This window comes from Poecilia mexicana, unplaced genomic scaffold, assembly GCF_051168715.1.
Source record: "Poecilia mexicana isolate PSO_F unplaced genomic scaffold, ASM5116871v1 scaffold_14, whole genome shotgun sequence".
Classification (NCBI taxonomy): Eukaryota; Metazoa; Chordata; class Actinopteri; order Cyprinodontiformes; family Poeciliidae; genus Poecilia; species Poecilia mexicana.
Genome location: NW_028263383.1, coordinates 19,246,098 through 19,269,572, shown reverse-complemented (window position 1 = coordinate 19,269,572; position 23,475 = coordinate 19,246,098). Strand labels below are relative to the sequence as shown.

The 23,475-nt window shown below is 43.5% G+C and overlaps 1 protein-coding gene across 1 annotated transcript; it reads left to right on the top strand.

Annotated features, from left to right (window-relative positions):
* Positions 1–957: 957 nt before the first annotated feature.
* On the top strand, positions 958–22,200 carry LOC106917444 (sialate:O-sulfotransferase 1). The gene is made up of 8 exons (XM_014986413.2): positions 958–1,754; positions 12,160–12,274; positions 13,553–13,737; positions 17,103–17,224; positions 18,704–18,890; positions 19,371–19,535; positions 19,627–19,827; positions 21,336–22,200. The coding sequence occupies exons 1-8, from the start codon at positions 1,364–1,366 to the stop codon at positions 21,686–21,688; spliced, it is 1,719 nt and encodes a 572-aa protein (XP_014841899.2). The 5' UTR covers positions 958–1,363; the 3' UTR covers positions 21,689–22,200.
* Positions 22,201–23,475: the final 1,275 nt, after the last annotated feature.

Genomic DNA, 23,475 nt, shown 5'->3' with positions numbered 1-23,475 from the left:
CGCCCGTAATGCCCACAGCTTTTATCACTGCAGGGTTTTTTGTTTGTTTGTTTGTTTGTTTTTCACTGTGCGGGGAACATCACGCATATATTCTTGCAGCCAGGGTAGGAAAGTGACATCTCTCACTACAGAAACGCATATTATGACGTTTCGGTGAAGGGATTTTAAGCTGAAGACTCATGGAGAACAAGTTCATTATTTATTTTTCTATTTCAAGAACAAATGGAGAAATCTAAATATTCTGGATGTTCATAAATGTGTCAACAACACTGATATACAAGGATCAGGTACAACACTGTGACCCCTGACGGTGCACTGTGGTGTCGGGTACCAATATTTGTACCATCCTTTAAAGGGATGGTTCGCTGTAACTGAACTGAGGTTCTGTTAGAAATATTAAGAGCAGTACCTGCAGTAGAAAACAGCCGAACCTAAAGGCTAGGTCACTCATCTAGCCTGTAGGTTTGACCATCTTTGCCCTCAGTCCAGCTAAATCAATCTCATTTAGAATGTTACACGAGCTTTTGATTAAAGGCGGCTTTTGATAAACATCTGCTACTGGAGAATTGTCATCTGAAAAAGTATTTTACTGCTGTTCTGTGAGTTTTAAGATAAAGACAAACGCAGACATTTTGGAAAAATAAGATGGATGCATTATTTTTCTTTAAGGGATGCTGATATTTGTGGAAAATTATGCAAAGAAAATGACAAAAAACAGATCTAAGAGAGTACTATTGGTTTGTGAAACTGCAGTAGAGTTACACCTTGGGTAAAAAGAACCGCTTATATCAATGCTCTCTGAGACCACAGTGGACTTCTACCATTTTAAACCAATTCTATAGTCTCAAACATGTTATAAGTGTTTATATAAAAAACTTTTTATGAGTTTTTAATGTTCATGTGAGTCTGCCGTGATACTGACCAATGCAGACAAGAAACCCCCTAAAGAGCTGCAGCTTTGGAAACCCGGCGGTCAAATCATCACAGTTTGGTTGTTGCTGTGTGAATGCCTCTACCTACTAAGCTTTGTGCTTCTGTCATAATGTTGACTTCCTGCTAATAACTGCCTCAATAAAGAGATAGTCACTTTCCTTAAAATGTTCAGAATGTTATCCTTCATTTTCAGTCTATCACCCTAATTTGTGTCTTTCTCCCCATCATTTTCAGGATCTTTCTGGATTCATAAATCCCACCTTTTTTTTTTGTCTCCCACTGCTGCTGCTGCTGCTGTTGACAACAACATGGACCAACACAGACACACAAGCTCCAACGCTCTGCAAAATTTTGGAGTGCTCCTCCGGCTCTTCTCGATCAACCATTTAATGGCCTTTGACTGAAGTGGGAGGCAGTGAACTGAGCAGGTATGGTGGTGCCCCTCAGCAAGCTGCACTGCCTCTTGAAGAGAGCCCAGATGCTGCTGCTCTGCCTGGGCATCGCCTACCTGATGGCAGGCAGTATCCTCCTCCTGCAGCGCTCCGCCATCCGGGCGGCTCAGCCCAACCCCCCCAGCCTGCCGCCCCTGCTGTCTCTCGTCGCGCCTCCCGCTGCCCTCGGGGCGGCGGGCATGGGCGTGAGGGTGCGTTCCAGATGGGCCGCCGTTCAGGCCGTGTCCGGCGGGGGAGTCAAAGCCTCGCGAGGCTGGCCCGGCTCCCGTGGCCTCGGGGTCCAACACTTACACCGCCGCTGGTTTCACAGTCTGCTGCCAGAGAGTCCGGAGCAGAAAGTGTCTCAGCACAGGAGCAGCAGACACAAAGGTAAGGGTTTACTGACGGAGTTATGCCTGAAAGTAACACCTCTCTGTGTGAAAATTGTCCTTTCTGTTTTTTTCTGGTGTGTCATTAAACGTCACTGTCTGTGTGGCCTGCTGTGGATGAACTTTGGTCAAGTGGCAACAGCTTAGCTGATTGAAGTTTAGCAGTAACATCACGGTCAACATCATGACACTCATCCTGCTCTGCGAATTTCAGTTGAAATCCATCCTAATAAGTTTAGTCATTGGTTGCATCTGATCTGATTGAAAAGCTAAGAAAGAAAAAGTAGAAATGCACCAATCAGAGAGTTTGTAATTACCTTTTTTTAAGCACAAACATTCTAATACCAGTTTTAGTTGATTCAAACCTTGACCTGGTTGCACTACCACGTGGTGTGTTCACTGGTCATCCATTCATTGCCATTATTGTCCAATAAGGGCTATGGGGCGATTGGTGCCTATCTCTAATGATCACTGGGTTGTCATAGGACAACACAGAGACCCACATGACAAACAACTATACACACACACAGACACACAGACATGCAAACTTGAAGCCGAGGGCGATTTGAGAGACCAGTTACCTTAGAAACACTTAGAGAACGGTTTTGTTTTGTCTCATTCTGGTCACCGGTTCATTTCTCAGGCGCGTTCCCATCTCATGAAGGCATGAATGGGACCCCCGCCCCGCTACCTCTTCACTCATTTTGTTTAGAGCAAAATGAGTGAAGAGCTGACCCAATTTTGCTACAGAAGCAGACATCAAGCGTTCAATGGGGGGTAAAAACGTATTGTCTCCAAAACGTTTAACTGACTGACCAGCTTTACACGGATGTAAAGCAAAGTGAATGATTTCTCATGAATGAAAAAAAAAACAACAACAAATCTGGTCAGTTCTGGTTCAGAATGTAAAAATATACACATATTTTGCCATTTCAGTTGTTTTCTGGTCCTTTTCTGTAATCCTGCCCCGCTGTGTATGTGGCTTTCAGTCCCTTTGTGTGAGTCAACTCAAGCGCATTTCTTCTTCTTTTTTTTTTTTCATTTAAACTCACACAGAAAGAAAGCGCAGCTACGTCTGCTGTCTGACATACAGCTGCAGAAGGCTGACGATCTGGGCTGGTGTTTTCGCCGGTGAATTATGTATGAATAAAGGGACACATACAAGTGTTTTATATATTCGGTAATGTACCTTCTTATCTCAGATAGCCAGGAGCCGAGGAATTATACTCTGTACAATGCTCACAGAGCACTCACAGCAGATTTCATTCAACATGTATGAAAGAGATGAGCGTGACCCCAGAACAGTCAGAAGAGCCTCATTATAGATTCATGTGACATTTTACGTGTGGTGCCCCAGATCTGGTAGACGACAGAAAGAGCTCAACGGCCCTCTCAGAACCAGAGGAGGAAAAGCCTCGGCGAGCCAAAGCAGTACACAGTGAAAAAAAAAAAGGATACCAGTGAGGATTAAAGCAATAGAATCCAAGCTTGTGCTCTTTGCTAAGTAGACTTAAAATATTTTGGCATGCTCGTTCAGATTTCCTCCAATCCATTACAGTGCTTATCACTGCTTGTACCATTTTGTTCAAACGTTAAGAGCAAAAGGAGTTTGCTCTGGTGGAACATTTGCCTTTCTGTCTCTTTCTTTAAAAGAGGCACACTTAATCCTTTCTTAAAACGGAAATGGAATGAGATTGCTCAATCGCTAGGCGAGTTAATGCTGATGAAAAATGTTGCGGGCGGGAATTGTATCAGTTTCGAAAGCGTCTGTCTGGCAAAGAGTAGAGGTACCTACCTCGATACAAAATATCGATAATATCGATCCCAAATTGGTATCGGAATCAGATCGATACTAGCGTGGTGAAATTGATGCTTAAGTTTCAGATTCCCTTTGGAAATTTATTTTATTATTGTATTACAGTTTCTCTAATATTAATAAAACATGTTGTTTTGATTTGCTCTCAAATGCTCATTGATTTGGTGTATTAAGGAAAAGATGCAAAACACACAAATTGGTTGTTTTTCTATTGTTTGTCTTGCCAATATGTTATCAGAGTTTTTTTTTAGACATCTACCAACTTCGTTCAAATTCTGTCCTGGGTTTTAACTAAACAATTCAAAGGAAAAACCACAAAACCATCTGATGGTTAGAATTCTGATGATCAAACTTCAGTAATAAGTATTGGTATCAGTATCGGTATCAGTGATACTAGCCCACTTTATAGTTGGTATCAGACAAATTAAAATTTTTTATTTAACGTTTATTTGATGTATTTGTTGAGGCAGCAACAAATACATCACAAACTATTGCAATCAATCAAAACCTATCTCTGCAGCATCGTACATCTCTGATGAACAGAGAAGGAAGTAATGAAGGTCTGTGGTGCCGACGGCCCTGAAAGGTTTCAGCCTGAAGCCGAGGTACGATCATTTGTGATGTTGCAAAATAAAGTATGCAACAGCAACAAACGGTGTATTTAATCAGCTTTTCCTGGAAACTTAGAATCCGTGGTTGTCCACAGCTGTGCCAAGAAAATGAAATGAAGCTTAAGCAGAAATTCAGCCTGGAAGACTCAATTCATCTCACCTGCTCATCCAATCAAGTCGTGTAGCATCCAGACGGCAGCGTTCTTATGCCGATCTCCTCCAATCATCATTCGCCACTCCCTTCATAAAGTCCCGATGTCTGCCCGCTCCCGCTTTCTGGCCAAGCTTCGTCCCGCCGCCACCCCTCCTCCACCTTCAGTTCACTGCTCCTCCATATCCACTCAGTTCCCAACGACCTCTCCACCACCAGTGTCTGGGCCCAAGAGGAAGACGTCCCTAATCCTCATGCATCGTGGCTCATTCTCAGTCAGCGCATACCATGTCTTCCTACTGGGTCTGACCGCCAAAGACTATTACTCTTATTGTTTTGTTCTCATCATTTTGTTTCCTCGTCTATTAAATACCCTAATTCCACTCTCTTTCATGTGAGTCTTTCCAGGTTGAATTGCTTTTTTGATAGAGATGCCAAAAAGGTGTGTGTGGCCAACTTTTTGCAAAAATAAAAACGTCTGGAAGCCTCACTAAGAATAAAACACAGCACAGTTCATGCCACTAGTGAGTCAGCAGCCTGACAATCGAGGTGTTGTTTGTTAGCATAAAGTCGTTCTCTTGAAAATGTTTTCTACCCTGTGTTCTTTCTTAATATGACACATGTACTCACATCCACTTTATATGATGGAATTAAATCAATAACTCCTCCTCCTCAGTTACCTGCCATTTCCTCAGTCTGTGATCAAAATAAACAACGTTTTGCACATCTGTTATGTTCATTGCTCCCACTTTGATCTTTTGCTACATTATTAGAGCTAACAGAATAAAGCTTAGAATCCTTAGCATTAAATAGGGAAGAACCGTTTCTTTTCCCCAATCAACTTCTTTCATTCTTTAGAAAATTTGGCAGATTAAATAACTGGACCTTGCCTTTCTTGCCGGCGAAGAACAAAGCTGCTCTATGTGTTGTTTGGCAGGAACATCTCCCTCTTTGTCAGGTTATTTGTGCTTAATGGATGAAAATGGTGCAGCTCTGCTCTTGTTTCATGTTGAGGGTCTGATTTTCTTTGGCTGGCTTAATTAAAATAAGTCAAAGTTGCCTATTCATTATGCTGCAGATAGTGTAGATGCTGTGTAGCTTTATAAGCAAATGTACCACGATCTCAGCTAATAATTGATGATATGTTATAGTTTACACTGAACACATAAAGTAGTCTTTATGTTTTGCTGTTCAACAACATGTAAAGCTACTCTGCAGGACATTTTTGTCACTTCGATCCACTCATGATTGCTCTAGAAGTCAATTTTTACTTTCTGCAATTACAATTTTTACTTCCACGTTTCTTTTCATACAGCGACAAGTACCGTCTCCACCAAAACAGGTCTAGAAAAAGAATAAATCAGAACCAACGTGACAGTTTCTCCAACATGCGGCTAAAACGAGCGGCGCATTTCTAGATCACCTGCGAAACAAATTAAAGCGGGGTTTGCTCATCCTCATGATTAAACCTTGTACACAACGTTAAGATAATCTCACCTACGGCTCCAAAAAGGCTCTGGGACATGCTGTAAGGGCACGCAGTGAGGTGAATACATGAGATAAGATTGTTTGGGACAACACTTCTGAGCAGGTGTGAGCAGCAATTCATGAATCTGTCCAGCTGCATTTGACTCAGCCAGGGTAGATCATGAAAAATAGATTTACAAGTCATTTGCAAACCAACCTGAACTTATAAAATTGCAGACTATTTTTCCATATGCTGGAGATTAAACTGTAACTCGTCTCTACCAAGTGAGCTCAGCCCTGAGGCTTACAGAGCCTGTTCTGTTTGACCTGCATAGTATTGCAAAATGATTTATTTTTTTGTTTGTTTGTTTGTTTGTTTGTTTGTTTGTTTGTTTTGAAGGAGACTAAAACAGTCTGAGTGTTTGAACAGTTTCATTCAGTTCAGTTCATTTGTATAGCGCCAAGTCACAAAAAATGTTGTCTCAAGGCACTTTACAAAAAAAAAAAAAAAAAAAAAAATTAATCAATTCTATCACACATTCCAGTTTATCCTAGTTGTCAAATTACTCCCAGTTTGTTAAATGTTAAGACATGTAGCTTTGGGCTCTGACAGCTAAGGTTTGACAGTAAGGACGACTTGGTCGATCTAAAACACAAAATGTGTTGCAGCGTCAAAATTGTGTAATTAAGCTTTTCCTCACTTAGTGCTCATAATTCTCAGAGGAATAATTAGATGCAAAACCAGGAGGTTTATGAGGCACCCAGCCAAGCCTTAGCTGTCATTTAACATCCATCCAACACAAATCTTGTTTTCCAAATCTCACATCGTCTCTGGACAAAAGCCCAAATGTTTGAGCCTGCAAAGATTTTTCAAGTGCTGTAAAAAAAAAAATCCAGTTGAACCAAGTTGTCCAAAAGCTTGATTTGACTCCATGACAATGACATTTATCCTAAAAATACTAGCCGAATGCTAGGTGAGGCAGTGGCTTCATGCTGCGTCTGTTTTACTTACTCCTGTTCATCACTAGATGGAAAAATGAGTAAGTTTTCTATCTTTTCAACACAGTTGTATGAATATTGTATTGAGATTGAAAATCTCTTTTGCAAGAGAATCATGGCCAAGGTTTTATGGGGATCGGCTCTGAACAGCTCTTTTCAGGTCTATGTGATTGAGGTCTGGGCTTTGACTGGACCGCTCCAAAGCATTCACCTTGTCGTCTCCAATAGTTTCTGTGTAGCTTTAGCTATAACAGTCTCATTAAAGTTTTTTTCAAAAAAGTCAAATTATGTTGACCATGTTTGATTTTTAGAAGCAGTAAAACATTCATTTTCAAAGTGACATTTTCTAAAAAATAAAATGTAAATAAAAAAACGTACAATTGCTAGAGATTTTACATTATTTTGAGAGACGCGTGTCATGTAACATTTCTTGCCAGAAACAAACTTCCTTGTTGAATGAAAGTATTGTTAAAGCCAAATATGCCCAAGGTGAATAACGGTAGGCAATATATAAAACATCTGATCACAACTGTGGGCTCTTAAAGCACAGAAATGCTCCTTTCTCCTTTTGGCAGCACAGATTCAGGCTCCCTCCAAGGTCCATCAGTTTGTAATAAATGTCCAAGGTGTAGAGGAGGAAACGTTGTGCTTTCCAAGGATGATTCTCAAACTATGGAACGTGAACAAGGTGTCAGAGGTTTAACACAGCTAAGCGAACACGTGTATCACTCGCTACAGCTGTGGCAAAAACAGAAACGGAAATGTTATCACATTTTAGCAAAGCCGTTGCAAATTGTTCAGTTTTTGGGAGAGATAGCAGCTACTTAACAATAGGCTCCTGTCCCATTCGTTTTGATGGCCTCTCACAGTTTTCAGAGGCATGTGCCTTTTCCCTCTGTCCTCCCGTCATTAGCTCCCTCCATCCAGTCCTGCAGGGACCGACTCAGCGTAGCCATCTGTCTGAGTGTTTAAAAAGGCCCAACAATGTCAGTCCTCCATGCAGTCATTTCTGTCATGTCTATGAATCCAGGCTGCTTCCCTTCATTAGCCCTGAGCCCGCTACGCCTGGGGCTTCTCCCTCGCTTTGATTAAAGAACTAACCTTCCCTTCTGGGCGGCTGAAGGGGATAGGAGGGGGGTCTCACCTTGGGCGATGCCTCAAACACTCTTCGTTCGCCTGGTTCCGGTAGCTCCTTGCGTTTAATGTCTTCACACAGCGCTTCCTGACGGTCTCCGCTGGTACTCTCCAGGGCCCACAGGCGGCCGGTGACTCAGCTTTGCTCCAGCACCCCCTGGCAGGATGGGCTTTAAAGAATGTCGGGCCCTGATTGAATCACTTATTCGATACGCCGACGGTTGACAGCCAGAGATTTCACGGCCCATAGCTTCCTCCCATCTTGTCTGCAAACCCTGCCGCATGTAGTGCATTTCCAACACGTTCTAAAGGAGCGGTATTATGTATTTTCCAGGCATATAGTGACATTTCATAGCACTATCAGCCAACTGTATTACTCCATTTGTTATAAAAATGCTTTATATATAAAATATGACTGATTTTGTGATTTAACGCCTTGAAATCGGACCTTTGTCTCTTTAAAAGCTCCTGCTCTTTCTGAAACGCCGCCTTCAGGAAGTCATCATAACATCGCTCCTCTATTACCTCTATTAACCCTGTAACAACGTTTTTACTAGCTGTGCACTGAGAAGCAGCAGATCAGTTCCACCAAGTGTTTGCTAGTCTGAAGGAGCTGAATGGGGGAGTCAAAGGGGAGTCGCTGTGCATTAAAGGCGGTGCTTGGTCCATCCAGGTGTTTTCCACAGCGGAATGGTTGCCACAGGCGATTGAAGGATTCCTCAGTGATTCATGACAGAATCAAGGCGACGCTCCAAGTACGTCGCCTTGAGGGAAAAACATTATAACACGATATAAAGCTGGAAAAAGATGATTTTTACCAAATATTGCCCTTTAAATCCAGCTTTAAGTATTCGGTGGCAGTCTAGTCTGTGCTGGAAGAAAACTTCAACAGGAAGTCTCAGTTTCACTGAAACCTGCAAGCTGTTGTTCTATGCAAGTTTCATCCAGGAATGGTAATTTAAAGCAAAGAGCTCACCTGGAGGGTATGTTTCCATGCACTCGACGCAACAGAAACTCAATACAAATCCCTTCAGAATATACGGTTTGTGAAATAACTTTTAGCACAGAACTTAAAAATATACCAGTTGTAGTCCTCAGGGAAAAATGTAATTGAAGTCTGAAGACAAAAGCAATGCATATGCAGCTATGGTGACAGGAGCTGTTTTTTGTTTTTTTGTTTCCCAAGGAGTGCTTTTATGTGTCAGCCGAGTGGTGGATGATGCAGCAAAGATAACATCAAAGACCGAATTCAGGCGACGTTTTATACGCTGCCTTAATCTTGTCAGCGCATCGTATTAGCCTGACAAAGAACATTATTTGTTGCTGCTTTCTTTCCGCATGGGCAGCTCCTGTTCCAGGAAAAGTGTGCAGCTTCAAAATAATTAGAATTAAGAATAACTGGAATACTGGAGGATGATTGCCTCTTGTCGGTCATACATGACACAGATAATGCCAGTATTAGGGCTGACAGTACATGCTGGACAGTTATTCTGATTGAGTGGAAACACAAAGGCTGCTTCAGCCTCGCAGCTCCGCAGTGCAGCGAACTGTGTATTTTAGAGTGCGTGTCAGAGATAGGGGCTCGACTCTTAACTCAGGGGTCCGGGACTGAAACAGTTTATTACACAGTCAAGAAACTATGTTATGTTCAGTCGGTACAAAAATGCTGTATGTGTAGCTCTGGCAAACAAAAATAACAAGCCACCTAAAATGATCAGTTTTTCTGATTTTGCTTTTTATAGGTTTATGTTTGAGTAAAATGAGCGTTGTTCTTTTATTCTATGAACTTCTGACAACGCGTCTCTGAAATACCAAGCAAAAATTCTGTATTTATTTACAGGAAATGAGAAATGGTGAAAATGACCTCAGATAATGCAACAAAAAAATAACAACTTCATATTCATTTAGAAACAACAATACTGATGTTTTAACTCAGGAAGATTTCAGAAATCGATATTTGGTGGAATAACCGTGAGGTCCTCACTGGGGTTCAGTGCAGTGGGCTCTTCATTTCTTCCAGAGCTGAACATCAAAATAACTTTAATTTGACACCTTGAAATTGGGCCTCTGTCTCTTTAAGAAGCTGCTGCTCTTTGTGAAACTCCGCCTTCAGCCAATCATCACATGCAATGTTCACGTGAAGTGATGCAACAATGCTCCTCATCCATCCATCCATCCATCCATCCATCCATCCATCCATCCATCCATCCATCCATCCATCCATCCATCCATCCATCCATCCATCCATCCATCCATCCATCCATCCATCCATTCTGTGTTTTCCTCCATCTCTTTTATCCTTTTTTTTTCTGCTTATAAGCTGCAGCTGATATAACCATGTTTATGTGTGACTGGCGCCAGTCAAACGTTAACAGACTGAAACTGATTACACTACCCTTTAGGGAGGGTACAGATTGGAGAGAAGAATAAAAAGCTGAAATCGCTACAATCCTTGCCTCACTTGGTTGCATCCATAAGGTGAGCTCAGTGTGGCCCCAGTGCTGGACTGTATCTGTTCCATTTGTTTGACATGTATGGTTTGTGACATTTGATCATTTTTCGGCACTAAAGCCTGTTTCTACGTATAACCAGAGCTCATTATTTCTCAAGGTAATTTACACTGAGGGGTTCTGGTCGGGTCCTGAAACTGGTTAACAAACCTGGGAGGTGCACAGAGACAAAAATGAATAAACTCCAACACAGCCATCCATCTATGAATGACTGGGTCGCCAATGCAACCGGTCCGGGACACTGCTCTCTCTAAAAACATTCTGGGTGATTCTGATGCGTTTCAAGATGACAGAGGATATAAAACTGGTGATGGAAGACTTGAGCCGAAGCTCTGAACAAGAGCAAAAAGAGAATTTTAAGATAAGAAATAATGTAGCCACTATTGCTTCCTACAGAAACTCAGTACTGGTTCATCTGGGGTGACGCGTGTTATATTTAGGTTCTGTTTACTCAGAATGCGCATATTAAGCTTGTTGAAGTGCAGCGGCTCTGTGTAGGTTTGCTCTAGTGGAGCTTCAGTAATGAGCAAACTAAACAACTGTCCGTTTTTCTAAACTCTCGCATTATTAGTTTCCAGCAACAGCCCTGAAAATGCACAGAATGTATGATTGCTCATGAAAATACGTTTAACTTTAAAGTGACTTTGCCTTATTTTAGCAAGCTCATGAAAAAAAACATACACATTATTTAAGTAAAGGTTTGGGGTTGACGGTACAACACACTCGATCTAAAGATAAATCCCCCATAATGAGTGAAAGTGGAGGAGAGATGTTTCCTAATCGATGCTGCCTTCAGTCCATGTCTCTTCCTTCAGTCACACACGCTTAAAATACACAGAAATACACAGGCGTGTGTGTGTTTCAGCTCCACACTAAGCAACACATGCAACACGAGAGTACCGCCAGCCCTTTTATTGCGCAACCTTCTGCCTTCAGCTTTTGATCAGCAGGGGGCATTGCTGAGCAGTCAAAGCATTGAGAATTAAACCACTTTCCAACACAGCTGATGATGTCACGCAGGATGTGCTCCAGTGAAATATCATCTCTGCTCTTAGCATGTCATGACAGTCATAAGGGTGTCATGCTGCAACAGTCTTTAGTCAGAGGTGTCTTCAGATTCGTTGTAAGACTGACTGCTAGTGAAGCTCCTTCTTTCTGCAGCATCAACATCCACCGAGCCTTTGAACACACTTAGATTTGAGTAAAACAAAAAATAAAAGTTTTTTTTTAAAAATTAAATTAAATATAATAGAATACAATTGAATTGAATTATAGGGACGTTTTGAACGCATTTCCAATCATTTTATTCTGCGTTTGCAGTACTGATAATTTCTGTATTAACGTTTTACATCTGTTCATGTAACTGAGCTGAAATAAATGCAACCATCACTCGGACTCACAAGTCGGCTCTGTGGTCATTTTGTGGTTTGGAAACCAAAACATCTGGGAACAAATCTACAAATTGTTTTAACTTATTTCAGCTTAACTCAGTTCGGTTGCAGGAGCATTTCTGTATTTTATTAGGTTCCTTTGCATGTTGAATTCAGTCTTTAGTTGTGAGGATGTGCAGAGAACCAGATAAAAACTGAGTAAAAAAATAAATAATTCCCTTTAAATAATAATAATAATAATAATAATAACTACATACTCTGACTGCTGTGGCTTTAAATGCTTCCTTCTGACTGAACTTTGTTTGCTTTTATTTTTGACCCATGCAGGAACCTACATGGGCTGCTTCCTGCATAACGCCAGCGATCGAGCCCTGGGCGGAACCATGCTTTATGACCTGCGCAAAATGACCAGCTCCCTGTGTCAGGACACCTGCTCGGAAAGGTAATCCCTGTGGAGGGGCCCACAGAGGGCCCGTTGTGTAAGGAAAGCTTTAGGATCCCTGTCTCCACCATGAATGGCCCCTGTGTCTCCAGCCAGGTGTCTGGGGGAATTCTGGGGAACGAGAGGGGCTGGGGGTGCTGTGCTCGGTCTGTTACTGTGGGAAGCCTAATGAGCCGACCGCTGCGGTTAGAGAGAGAGAACATGTCAGTCTTCAGACATGCTTCCTCTGAAGCTCTGCTACTTTGAAAATGAGCTAAGGGAGGGGGAGAGGGGTCAGCGCTTGACCTTCAAACAAACCTGGAGCCACCTTCAGAGGCAAAGTCGAGGAATGACCTCTCTGAATTGTTAGTATTATTTTTCTAAATCACAGCAAAAAGCAGGAAAGTGAACTATAGAGAAGGGCATTCTGGGTAAAAGTCTGACGTTGTAGGGAGAAGTTGCTCGTGACGTTTTACCAAAGACACAAGAGCCGCTAAAGGCCGCGCCATTTTCCTTTACATTTTGCGAAGAAGGGAGCTGCGCTCGGTGTCTTCTTCAGAGGGTTTTGCGTCGTTTGCTTCGGTGGTTCTTGGTGCAGCGCCACCACATGTGAGGAGGTGAGCAGGTTGTTCAAAGGGTTTGGTTTTAAACTGCGCCAGCTGAACAAATGTAATCAGAAAACCCGATTATCATGTGTGAAAACACCCTCAGAGTCGGTCGTCACGTTTCTGGCCAACCAAGCCGGAGTCCGCAAAGGGAGCAGTCAGGCTGTGTGTACCTGAGCGGGCCAATTACAGAGATGAACTAAAGTAAAAAAAAAAAAAAAAAATGGCAAGGCAATTTAGGAGGAAGCTTTAAAGGAAGCAGATGAAAAGGTCAGTTTTCATGAGGGCTCTGCTTTCCCAAGGAGAGGAAGGATGAAAGTAGACCAAGGAGGATGAGTCACGGGGCGCAGATCAGAGGTGACTGCAGCTCATGCAGAAGAGGACATTACGCAGTCAGACGAGAACATGAGCAGAAACACTGACAACCATCTCAGGGGACGTGATATATTTATTACAGGAACGTCTGACTTAAATGATAAGTGTGAAATCTTACCTAATGTTCTCCTGCGGGATGACTTAGCCTGAGGGGAAGAATCTGAGGTTATGAAATGCCTTTGGCTAGGGAAATAACTGTGCTTCTGTGTGTGTGTGTGTGTGTGTGTGCGTGTGTGTGTGTGTGTGTGTGTGTGTGTGTGTGTGTGTGTGTGTGTGTGTGCGCGTGTGTGTGTGTGTGCGTGTGTGTGTGTGTGGTTAGTGGATACCAGTTTGCCGGCCTGGAGTACGGCGCTGAATGTCACTGTGGGAACCGGATCAGCAGCCCGCAGGCTCCGGAGGAGGACTGCAGCCTGGTGTGCCGGGGCGAGAGGGGGTCTCCCTGTGGCGGCGTGGGCCGTCTCTCCATTTACAAGGTGGAGGAGCAGCTGCCAGGTCACAGAAAATGTGAGTCAACTCCCCTCAGGGAGCACAGCGCTCTGCTATTAATGCGGGCGAGAGCAGCAGTAACAGGACCAGCTCCATTCTGAAGCTATAGGAAGGGACGCAAGCTGTTGATGTGAAAACATACGCAGCACATCTGGTCTGAGAAATCCTGTTGGCTAGAAATTCCTCAGACGTGCACACAGCACGGTATCTGATTTTATGTCTATTCGTGTCTGTTGAGTCTTGTATGCTCATTGCAATCCTCATATTTCAAACCGTGTTTAGTTTAAAATATGTATTCTTGAGAAATTCATACAAACCAGAACTGAATCTGTAAACCTTCTCTGATTTGGCCACATGTTTTGAGTCATTTTCCTGTTGTTCTACCCCAGTGATTACTGATTTCCAGTTCTTCAGTAGTTCTTGCATTTGAAGGAGAATCAAGCCCACAGCATCACAGGTTCTCCACCATGCTCCATAGTGGGCCATAGCAGACAGTTCCAGTCCCAGTAGAAGATGGTAAAATAGATTAATAGATCCTGAAGCTACACTTTTAAACATTTAAATTTGCGAGTTGTCGCAACACCACTGATTTTGTTATGTATTCTTTTAAGCAACATGTTATATTTTTCCCCACTAAGTAAATGTACGCACATTAATTGCTGAATTTTTTTTCTGAATTTCTCAGTGTGACATTTTGCTGCTGCTGCAGTAAAGGAGGAATTTATTTTAAGGCTTTCAGACATCTTTACCAGTGGGGCCAAGAAATTGGTGTGTGTGTGTGTGCGTGTGTGCGTGCGCGTGTGTGTGTGTGTGTGTGTGTGTGTGTGTGTGTGTTGTGTGCTTTTTTCCCCCAATTTTTATGTGTGTGCTTTTGATGTAGAGCTGGCACCATGACACAGGGTTTTGACGTCATGATGATTTTGTTTGTAGGGATTAAATCTGATTTAATTTCCCTGAGTTATGTCACACTGTTGCACAGGCAGCCAAGCATAAAGACTGATAATCTGAGTTGGCATTTAAACACGTGTGAAAGTCTTGGAGTGTGGGGGCTTAACTCAGTGTATTTCATTATCTGCACAATAATTAGCAATTTTATAAGATCAAACATAGTTTGAAGTCAGTAAATGTAACAACAAGGAAATATCTTAGCTACAAACAAAAAAAAGGACAAATTTTCTCAAAGAACACATTCATAGCTGTGATTATAGGCCGAAACTGTTAAAAAATATATTTGCATTTTGCAGTTTAGATTAAAATGAACCTTTGCCTGTAAATATGCTCTACCCAAAATTCATCCAGTGGCAGAGTTTTAGCATGTTTTGGTTCAACTTCTGTAAAAAATAAAAAAGAAAAAGGATAAAAAGCACCTATAAAGTCCAATAAGATATTTTCCCTAGAAATACTTGGTAGGATTTTGTGTTTTTGCAGTGATGTCTTTTTTGTAGTATCTTACAACCGAATGGAAGATGCAAATTTTATTTTTTTAAATTAAAATTAACATTTTAAAATTAAAATGTTAATTTGCAAGCCACACTAAGAAGATTTGTATTACAGCACAAAAAAACGACAGGAGCCAATAAGGATGGTGAAAAGTGCCGATGCCTAGGTGGGCCCCATGGGGAAAAGGAGGGCAGACCATATGGGTCCCATATGGGTTTGTCCATTTAGGGCCCATGTAGGGGCCATGTGGGCTGTGGCCCTGCATGGGCAAACCCATATGGGACCCATATATCAGCCCTCCTTTCCCCCACTTGGGTCCCACCTAGGCATGCTGGCTGGGGATCCATCCGTCCAGTCTGGATGAGCCGTGTGCAGAAGAGCTGGGGCGATCAAAACAAACCTGCCTTCTGCAGCTTAAAACAATCATCTTTTAAAATATATTTAGAATCTGTTTTTTTAACATCCCAGCCTGCACTGAGGCTGAAAATGTCCACTTTTTTTTTTTTTTTTTACCCTGGTGGAAAGGTGACAGGATCCTCCATCACTGCTCTGACAGTCATTATATGTGTCTGATCCACACCTGGGAGAGCAACGTTCCAGAAAGCTCTCCGTATTAGTGAGACGGCCGTCTGGGAGCTGTCATCATCTCCGCTGCGGCTGCAAATGCAGAGAGCGTCAAGCCGCTGCCGTCTCTTTCCGAGCCACAATTGTAAGCGCGGTCGTTGTAAATGCTGGCTGCTTTTTCATGGTGATGTCCAAGGAACGCACCGAAAAACCTAAAAGTAAGACAGACATCTGAGTGTGCGGCGCAGCCTGAGGACAAGATTAGAAATAGTCTGAGGTTCAAGTTTTTAAACCAACTTTCTGTTTATTCGAGTGAGCTGCTGCTGCTGGTTTCTGTTTGCACATGAAATCGAATAGCTTGGCTCCTATCATTGGGCTTTCAAGTCATTTCTTCTTGTACCATTTACTTAAAAACAACAAAAATAAAAACGAATCGCAAAACAGTGTTTGTCTCCCAGAGATCGTCATAAAGAAGTCTTTCAAACTGACTTCATCCATTCAACAAAATGACTCTGCCCTTTATTTCATCTTAATTCAAAGTTTATTATTGAAGCAGATTAACAACAAGCTCAGCAAACCAAAGTTCTTCACGTTCTTGCAGTGCATCCATCCTGCCACAATCTTTGAGAAGCTAGCCTGTTCACCACAACATGATGCTGCCACCACCGTTTTTCATGGTAGAGATGATTCTGAGATGACTTGCTCAGAATCATCTCTACCCTTATTTATTTATTTTTCATTTTCATGGAATGTCTTCTTCCACGAAGGCTGAAAACTTCAATATTGAGCCTTTTTAACATTTTGCATAGCATGTAGTTTTTCCTCCTCTTCATAAGAGTTTGGTACTTTATCCTTTTTACTTTTAAAAACAAGCATAAAGGACATAGAATAATCAAAATGTGCATAGAATCTAAATAAAAACATGAAGGTCTGTGGGGGTTTATTGTGAGAAAACGGCGAAGAGTTTTTGAGGTGTGTCTGCTACTTCATGCCCCATGATTTAATCTTGCAATATTAGTTCCATAAAGACGTGCACTTCCTTCCCGACCCGGGCAAGGGCAACTGCTGTAAATAATCATAATCATAAACAGCGTTAGCATTCCCGATTGGAAGCTTCATTCTCTCCGGAGATCAGCAGCCGAGCTGTGAATGTGTTACTCAGTCTGCAGAGATTCAGCAGACAAATTAAGAGTCTCCACTTCCTGTTTCTGAAAGTCTGCACATGGAATCTTGTCAGAGCGAGAAAAAAGAAAAAAAAATTACCCTGTGAAGAGAAATTTCTATTTCAGCTTGTTGTTGTTCAGCAACTAGTACACACAGCTATTTATTCCCCCCTCCCCCATCCCCTCTGTTGTCGTGTGTTTCTGCTTCCCCTCCAGTCAGAAACGTTCACCAGCGCGGCTGCTTCAAGCTGACGAACGGCACCGTCGGCGCCTTCCCCATCCACTCCGTTCAGCCCAACCTCACCGCTCAGTCCTGCATCGAGACGTGCACCGATAAGGTTGGCTTCCCGGCTCGGGAAAAGGGATAGGCTTGATGATTAATTTAGCGCACCCAGCAGTGGAACAGAGGAGGCCGGCTCAGAGGGCTGCCGGATCACATGTGGGAGAACACGGCTCTTTGAATTCTGCTGAATATTAAAGCTTTAATGTGCTTTTAATGAGAATTCTCTGAGTTCTGCTCTAAAGGCTTAGCGGCTGCAGCTCTGCTGAAAAAAAGAAAAGGGAGGTGGGGGGTGGGGGAGAAACAGGAAAGCAGCATGCTGTTGACAGCAGCGTGATTAATTCTCGTCGCGTAGTGTGAGTGCAGGCATGCATAACCGGAGTGAGAAGAAGATCCCTGCAGCATCTCCGAGCCCCGGCACTGGAAGTTCTCACCTTCTGGAGCTGGAAGAGTGAGAAAAAAACGTCACGAGGAAAAATGAAGGGATGGATTGGAGATGCGATGAGACCGACTGGAACAGAAAGAGTCAGAGGAGACGGCGTGGAGAATTCAGTGCCTCATATAAGTAGCTTCTCACTTTTTTAACCTGCAGATCAAAAATCTGTTTGGGTCTCAGCCAGCTGTAAACATTATTCTATGCAGCGTCGCTCAAGCTCTGAGTAAGATGGAGAATATCAGCGTCCAAATGTTGCCAAAGATATCCTTTTCGATTTAGCTGCAGACTTTGACTGGGCCATTCCAACAAATAAATCTCACGCTGCTGCTAACTAAGCCTCCTATTCTATATTGAGCTCTCTCCATCCTCCAATCAGCTGCCAGCATCCCTGCTGAACAGCAGCTTCATTCTGCCATCATGTTTCATTGTGATGATGGATTAGTTGGGGGGGATCTGCCACACAAAGAATCCTGTTTTTTTCTGCTGCGGATCTTTGCTGCTCCTCCAGAGTGACCACGGGCCTTTTAGCCACTTCCTACATTATTGCTCTCTTTGACCGACCTGATGGTTCAGGCGGCTTCACTTTGGTGGGTTCAGATATTATTTTCAAACCCAACTCTGCTTATTGTTTCTCCACCACTCCCTACTGCTAGACAGAGGTATGTAGAGAACTAGCAGTATGTGTTTATGATTTTACTGTGGTGTTTACAAGGCTTTTATTGTTTGTAGTGTATTAAGTTGTAAATGCAGCTTTGCTTAGCGTACAATGTTTAAGACAAAGTTTCCCTTGGGGACAATAAATTACACATCTACATCTATTATGAATATATTTATATATAAATGTATATAATGTGTGTATTTTATTTATTTATTTAAAATGATTCGCTTCTCTGGGCCTCCAGGCAGGTTCAGTTAAAATCCAAGCCGTACTTTTCAGATTTTCATCTGTAAAAATGTTGAAAAGTATGTCTGTCTATTTGTCGTCCCTCTCACAAAATTCAAAGAAAAGCCTGTAACACAAGAGAATGCGAGGGGGAAAAAAAAGAACCCCATCAAGGTTTAAAAATTTGACGAGTCATTTGTAATTGTGGATGTTTCCAGGAGCTCCCCCTGGCTGTGTTGAAGAGACCCCACTGTTTCTGCACCTGGACGTCGTCTCTCTTCGACATCAACCAGCAGTCGGACGAGCAGTGGTGCGCAGACGGCTCCCCGAACCGCACGGCAACACCCGCGTCCACGGCCCCGCCGGAGAGTGGCCACTACCTGGTGTATCACACCCCCGTCCTCGGTGAGAGTCTCTCCTCCACGCATGTCGGGCGGCTGTGGGGTGAGCAGAGAAAGGAGCTGAAACATTCATGCGGCCTAATAATTAGCCGAATGTTTCCCGTCCGCGTCGTCGGGACATTTTTGGCTAATCACGCCGCTCAGCTGCTCTGTTTTATCTGAGGAGAATAGCCTGTGATAAAAGCAGTGCATACCGTGACACTGTGTCTGAACCCTGTGTTTGTTTCTCCGGGGAACGCCACTTAGTGAATGTAGGAAATTACACTTGAAAGCCCCTTTTCCCAATCCATATTTCCTGAAATCTCGACTCAGATCCATTTCAGAGCTCTCACAGTCACGCTGCAGTTGGTGTCGTACCAGCTTTTGTATCTAAGTTGTCCTGGAAATGACTCCATTTGGGGCTCTCAGCTTCCTCAATGACGCTCATCTGCCGGGAACACAGCCGACAGTTCGCCGAATAAAAGAAAATAACGTTTTCTTGCAGACTCCAGGTGCAAAGAGAGAATGTTTCTGCCTCAGAGATCCTCCTCCCTGGTGGCGCTCTCCAGTTTTCCGGGCGCGGGCAACACCTGGGTCCGACACCTGATTGAGCTCGTGACCGGCTACTACACCGGCAGCTTCTACTTCGACGGCAGTCTCTACAACAGAGGTATGAAAGAGCGCGGCCGAGGGGAACGGAGCGGCTGGACTATTTCTCAGAGTCGCGTTTTTGTCTGATCGATTTTCTTCTCCCGTCCCAGGCTTCAAAGGGGAGAAGGATTACTGGAAGAGCGGCCGCAGCGTCTGCGTGAAGACGCACGAAAGTGGCCAGAAAGAAATCGAGATGTTCGATTCAGCCATCTTGCTGATTCGAAACCCGTACCGCTCTCTGATAGCTGAATTCAACCGCAAGTGTGCCGGACATCTGGGCCACGCCACTGAGGCGCAGTGGGACAGCAAAGGTAACGGTGCGCCTCAGGGTCGAGTGCTTTACGGCTCTGCTGAAGGATCCTATTGTCACGCATTTCCATTATTTACAGTGAGGCAAGCCTTCATGGTCACACACACACACACACACACACACACACAATCTTGTTTCCTTCATAAGACCATCGAAAAACACCTACCTTTCTAGAAATGATAGAGATGTATGAAAAACTTTTCTAAATTAGAAATAATTTTTTTTTCTACTATTACTAAAACGTTTGTCACTACAATAAACTGCTAAAAGAGTCGGTATATTATTGACTCTTAGTTTACTTTTAACAAAAAGGTCATTCAGTGGAAACGATTCCACAGTCACACACACACATCTTCTCTGAACGGTTCTTTGCTCAGCAGGTCAAGGAGTTTTCCTTCTCAAAGAGTTCAAACAGGAAGTTTCTTCATCGTGTGAAATAAAAGTCCTCCTCAGCGATATTTCAGAAATGCACGGACATTCAGAACCAATGAACACGGATTAACTACACGCAACCGGTGTGCAGGAGCGGGCTGGACGGGTCAAAGTTTGTCAGATAAAACAGCTAAAGCCAAACTTATGTGTTTGGGATTAGCTGTCTTAAACTAAACTGATGTCTGTCTTAAACCATAGACCAATAAACAGCATATGTTTTAAGGTCTTGATGGTCTTGACATGAACTTCTGAACCAAGTCCTGAATGATGTCGACTCGCTCTAGTCTGCTCAGTGCTTGGAGTTTACACTTTGAAATCTCGCAACAGTCCTCTGCTGTTAGAGGATGTTTGGATCTTAACTTTTTTTAATGGTAGATTTCTTGACCAGAGTTGCCTGTAGAGTCACCCCTTTGCGATAGAAGCAGCTCCACAAACTGATCGCATCAGGATGCGTAACAGTTAGAATGATACAGGACTCACTGGTATCCATCCATTCATCCGTCTGGCGCTCATCTCCAGCAGTCGTTGCGTTTGACGCGGGGTACGGCCTGAAGAGGTGGGGGCCGGCTTGGAGAAAGAAGGTTCTATGACTGTGTGTTCTCCAGGTTCCTCCCTCAGACCATAAACATGACTGTTGGGTTTACTGGTCCCTCCAAAATGACCTGAGCCACGAGTGTGTGCATGTGCTTGCATGGTTGACATTCATATTATTCTCCGCCTGCTAGACTGAATCATTTTTATCTTTATAGACCGTTTAGTCCCCAAAAAAAGAGTTGAAATTGATATTAGGAGGAGTGATGACTTAATAACACGGTTGCTATTGATTAAAGTGTTTTTGTGCATTAGCCAGCTTGTGTTCTGCTTCCTTTCTGCCTCTTCCAACAAACTGAAACTCAAACATCCACCCACTCAGTTCTGCCCGCTCTCCAGGATAATTCCTTCTCTGCTAATCACCAGACTTTGAGCTCTTTGTCTTTAAACATTAATGTAAGAAGATCCTTCTGATGAAGGCACATTAAAATATAATCTAGTAATTACCAGGAAATAACCATCTATCCTCCCTGCTTCTATCTGCAGAGTGGCCAGAATTTGTCTCCAGCTACGCCCCCTGGTGGGCCTCCCACGCTCTGAGCTGGCTGAAGTTTGGACAGCGCCTCCTGGTGGTGCACTACGAGGAGCTGCAGAGAGCCCTGCTCCCCCAGCTGCGACTGGTCGCTGCTTTCCTAAACGTCTCCATCACCGAGGAGAGGCTGCTGTGCGCGCAGAGCAACCAGGACGGCCACTTCAAGCGTCCCGGGGCCCAGAGGCCCTCCTTTGACCCGTTCACTCCTGACATGAGGCGCATGATCGACTCCTTCATTCTCACGGTTGACCAGGCGCTTCAGAGCAGGAACTTTAGTGGTCTTCCACAGGAGTACCTCCCCAGATGATGGTGGGTAGACCCTGGAATGACTGCGTCACCCTTGGGTCTGAGGGGGACGAAGGTTTGCAGATCGTTCTCAGGAGGAAGCAGGAACGGATCGGCTGAAGAAAGTGGACCGAGTGACTCTTTGACAAGCCGGGTCACACAGAAAAAAAACTTGACAGCTCACTGAGAAATCCAATGGAGAGTAGTTGTTGAAAAGTGCAAGGCCTTGACCGTTTCACTCGAGAGAAGAGTCGACATCAACTGTTGACCTGAAGAAGGGTGAGGGTAAGCCGGGTTCCCCACTGCCAGACTATAGATGTGTTCAAGCAGGTCCAGCCCACATCCAGATGTACTAAACACACAGAGGAGAAAGACTGAACTTTAAGTTGTAGCCACAGTTTCCTGACAGAGGAAAATGCCTCAGAAGTGTCACGTGTGATCGTACGGACTCTCTGTGGGAGACCAGATCGGCCGATCACGAAACTGTTTGAATTTCTATGATGATTTGATGTCATTAAAGATTTGAAGCGAGAGCGACTGTATACGCTGGCGTGTTTTAATCTAACGATGCGACGAGGCAAGTTGGCGCTTTCTTTGCAGTTGCCGCCTCTGATGTTGAAGCTGATAGTAGGAACGTTTTGTCCACACAGAACACAAAACCTAACCACAAAGAAAGAAAACTATTGAGGGATATAGCGTGGGATGACAGTGCCACCTGCTGGCTGTGTGAGGTACTGCAGCGGTAGAGGTATGCTTCCAAAAAATTAAATGTAGTAAAATTAAAGGGACTAAGCAAATCCATATTTCTGCATAATGCTTTTGGCATATTTGAGCTGATTAGGGAGCAAACGACTATAGAGCTTAACAGTTACAAACTAACTCCATTCAGTCTGCAAACTATGCACTGTCAGGAAAATGAATTATTAAAACGAGCTAAAACATTTGAAAGGTTGCTCAGGGATGATATGTTGCATTTCTGGCTGTAGTTTTATTTACTCGCTACATAATGAATACAACCACTCACTACCTCCCACAGAGCAGAGCCAAAAGCACCACAAGGAGATTAAAAATCCTCCATTGTTCAGAATGGGAACCCACAATGTTTGAGTGAATATAAAGAACTTCTGTGGGTCACACACATCCACGATGTTCCACCACATCCCAAAGGTGCTCTGTTGGATGAGATCTGATTGGCTGAGGCCGTTGGAGTCCCTTGAGCTAATTGAAAGCAGATGGAGAAGATTTATCCTGCGTGACGGCCTATTATCCTGCTGGAAGTTGGCATCAGAAGTAGTGGGCAGCTGGAACTGAGGATAAATCTGAAATTGAGGCTCTTCAGACCGGGTCGTATTCTCCCAATCTGTTACCCGAGGCTCTCCGAACCTGGACCTTAAGATGGATGGAGCTAAATGTCCGACAATCCCGGAAGGAGACCTGCTTGAGACTAGAGTGGAGCTTCACCTTGCAGCAGGACAACGAGGACAACCACTTTAAACATACCATCAGAGAGCATAAAGGTGGGATATCAGCAAACTGCAGAGTTGTAGAGCAGTAGGAGAACTAGATCCACAGCGCCTGATTTCTACTTCCTCCATCATTTGCTCTGCCAGCTGTAAAGGTGGATTTTGTATGTCAAAGCTTCTGGTAAGTAAATATCCTGCGTTGCTCATCATGTGGGGCTATAAATGTAAAACCCTTTAGCTTTTAGGGACTTATTTACTTTTTACTGTGACTGGACTGTAAATGAGACCTCTGACGAGAACTTCATTAGCTGAAAGCTGACTCTCCATTTCCTCTGAGCTCCAACAA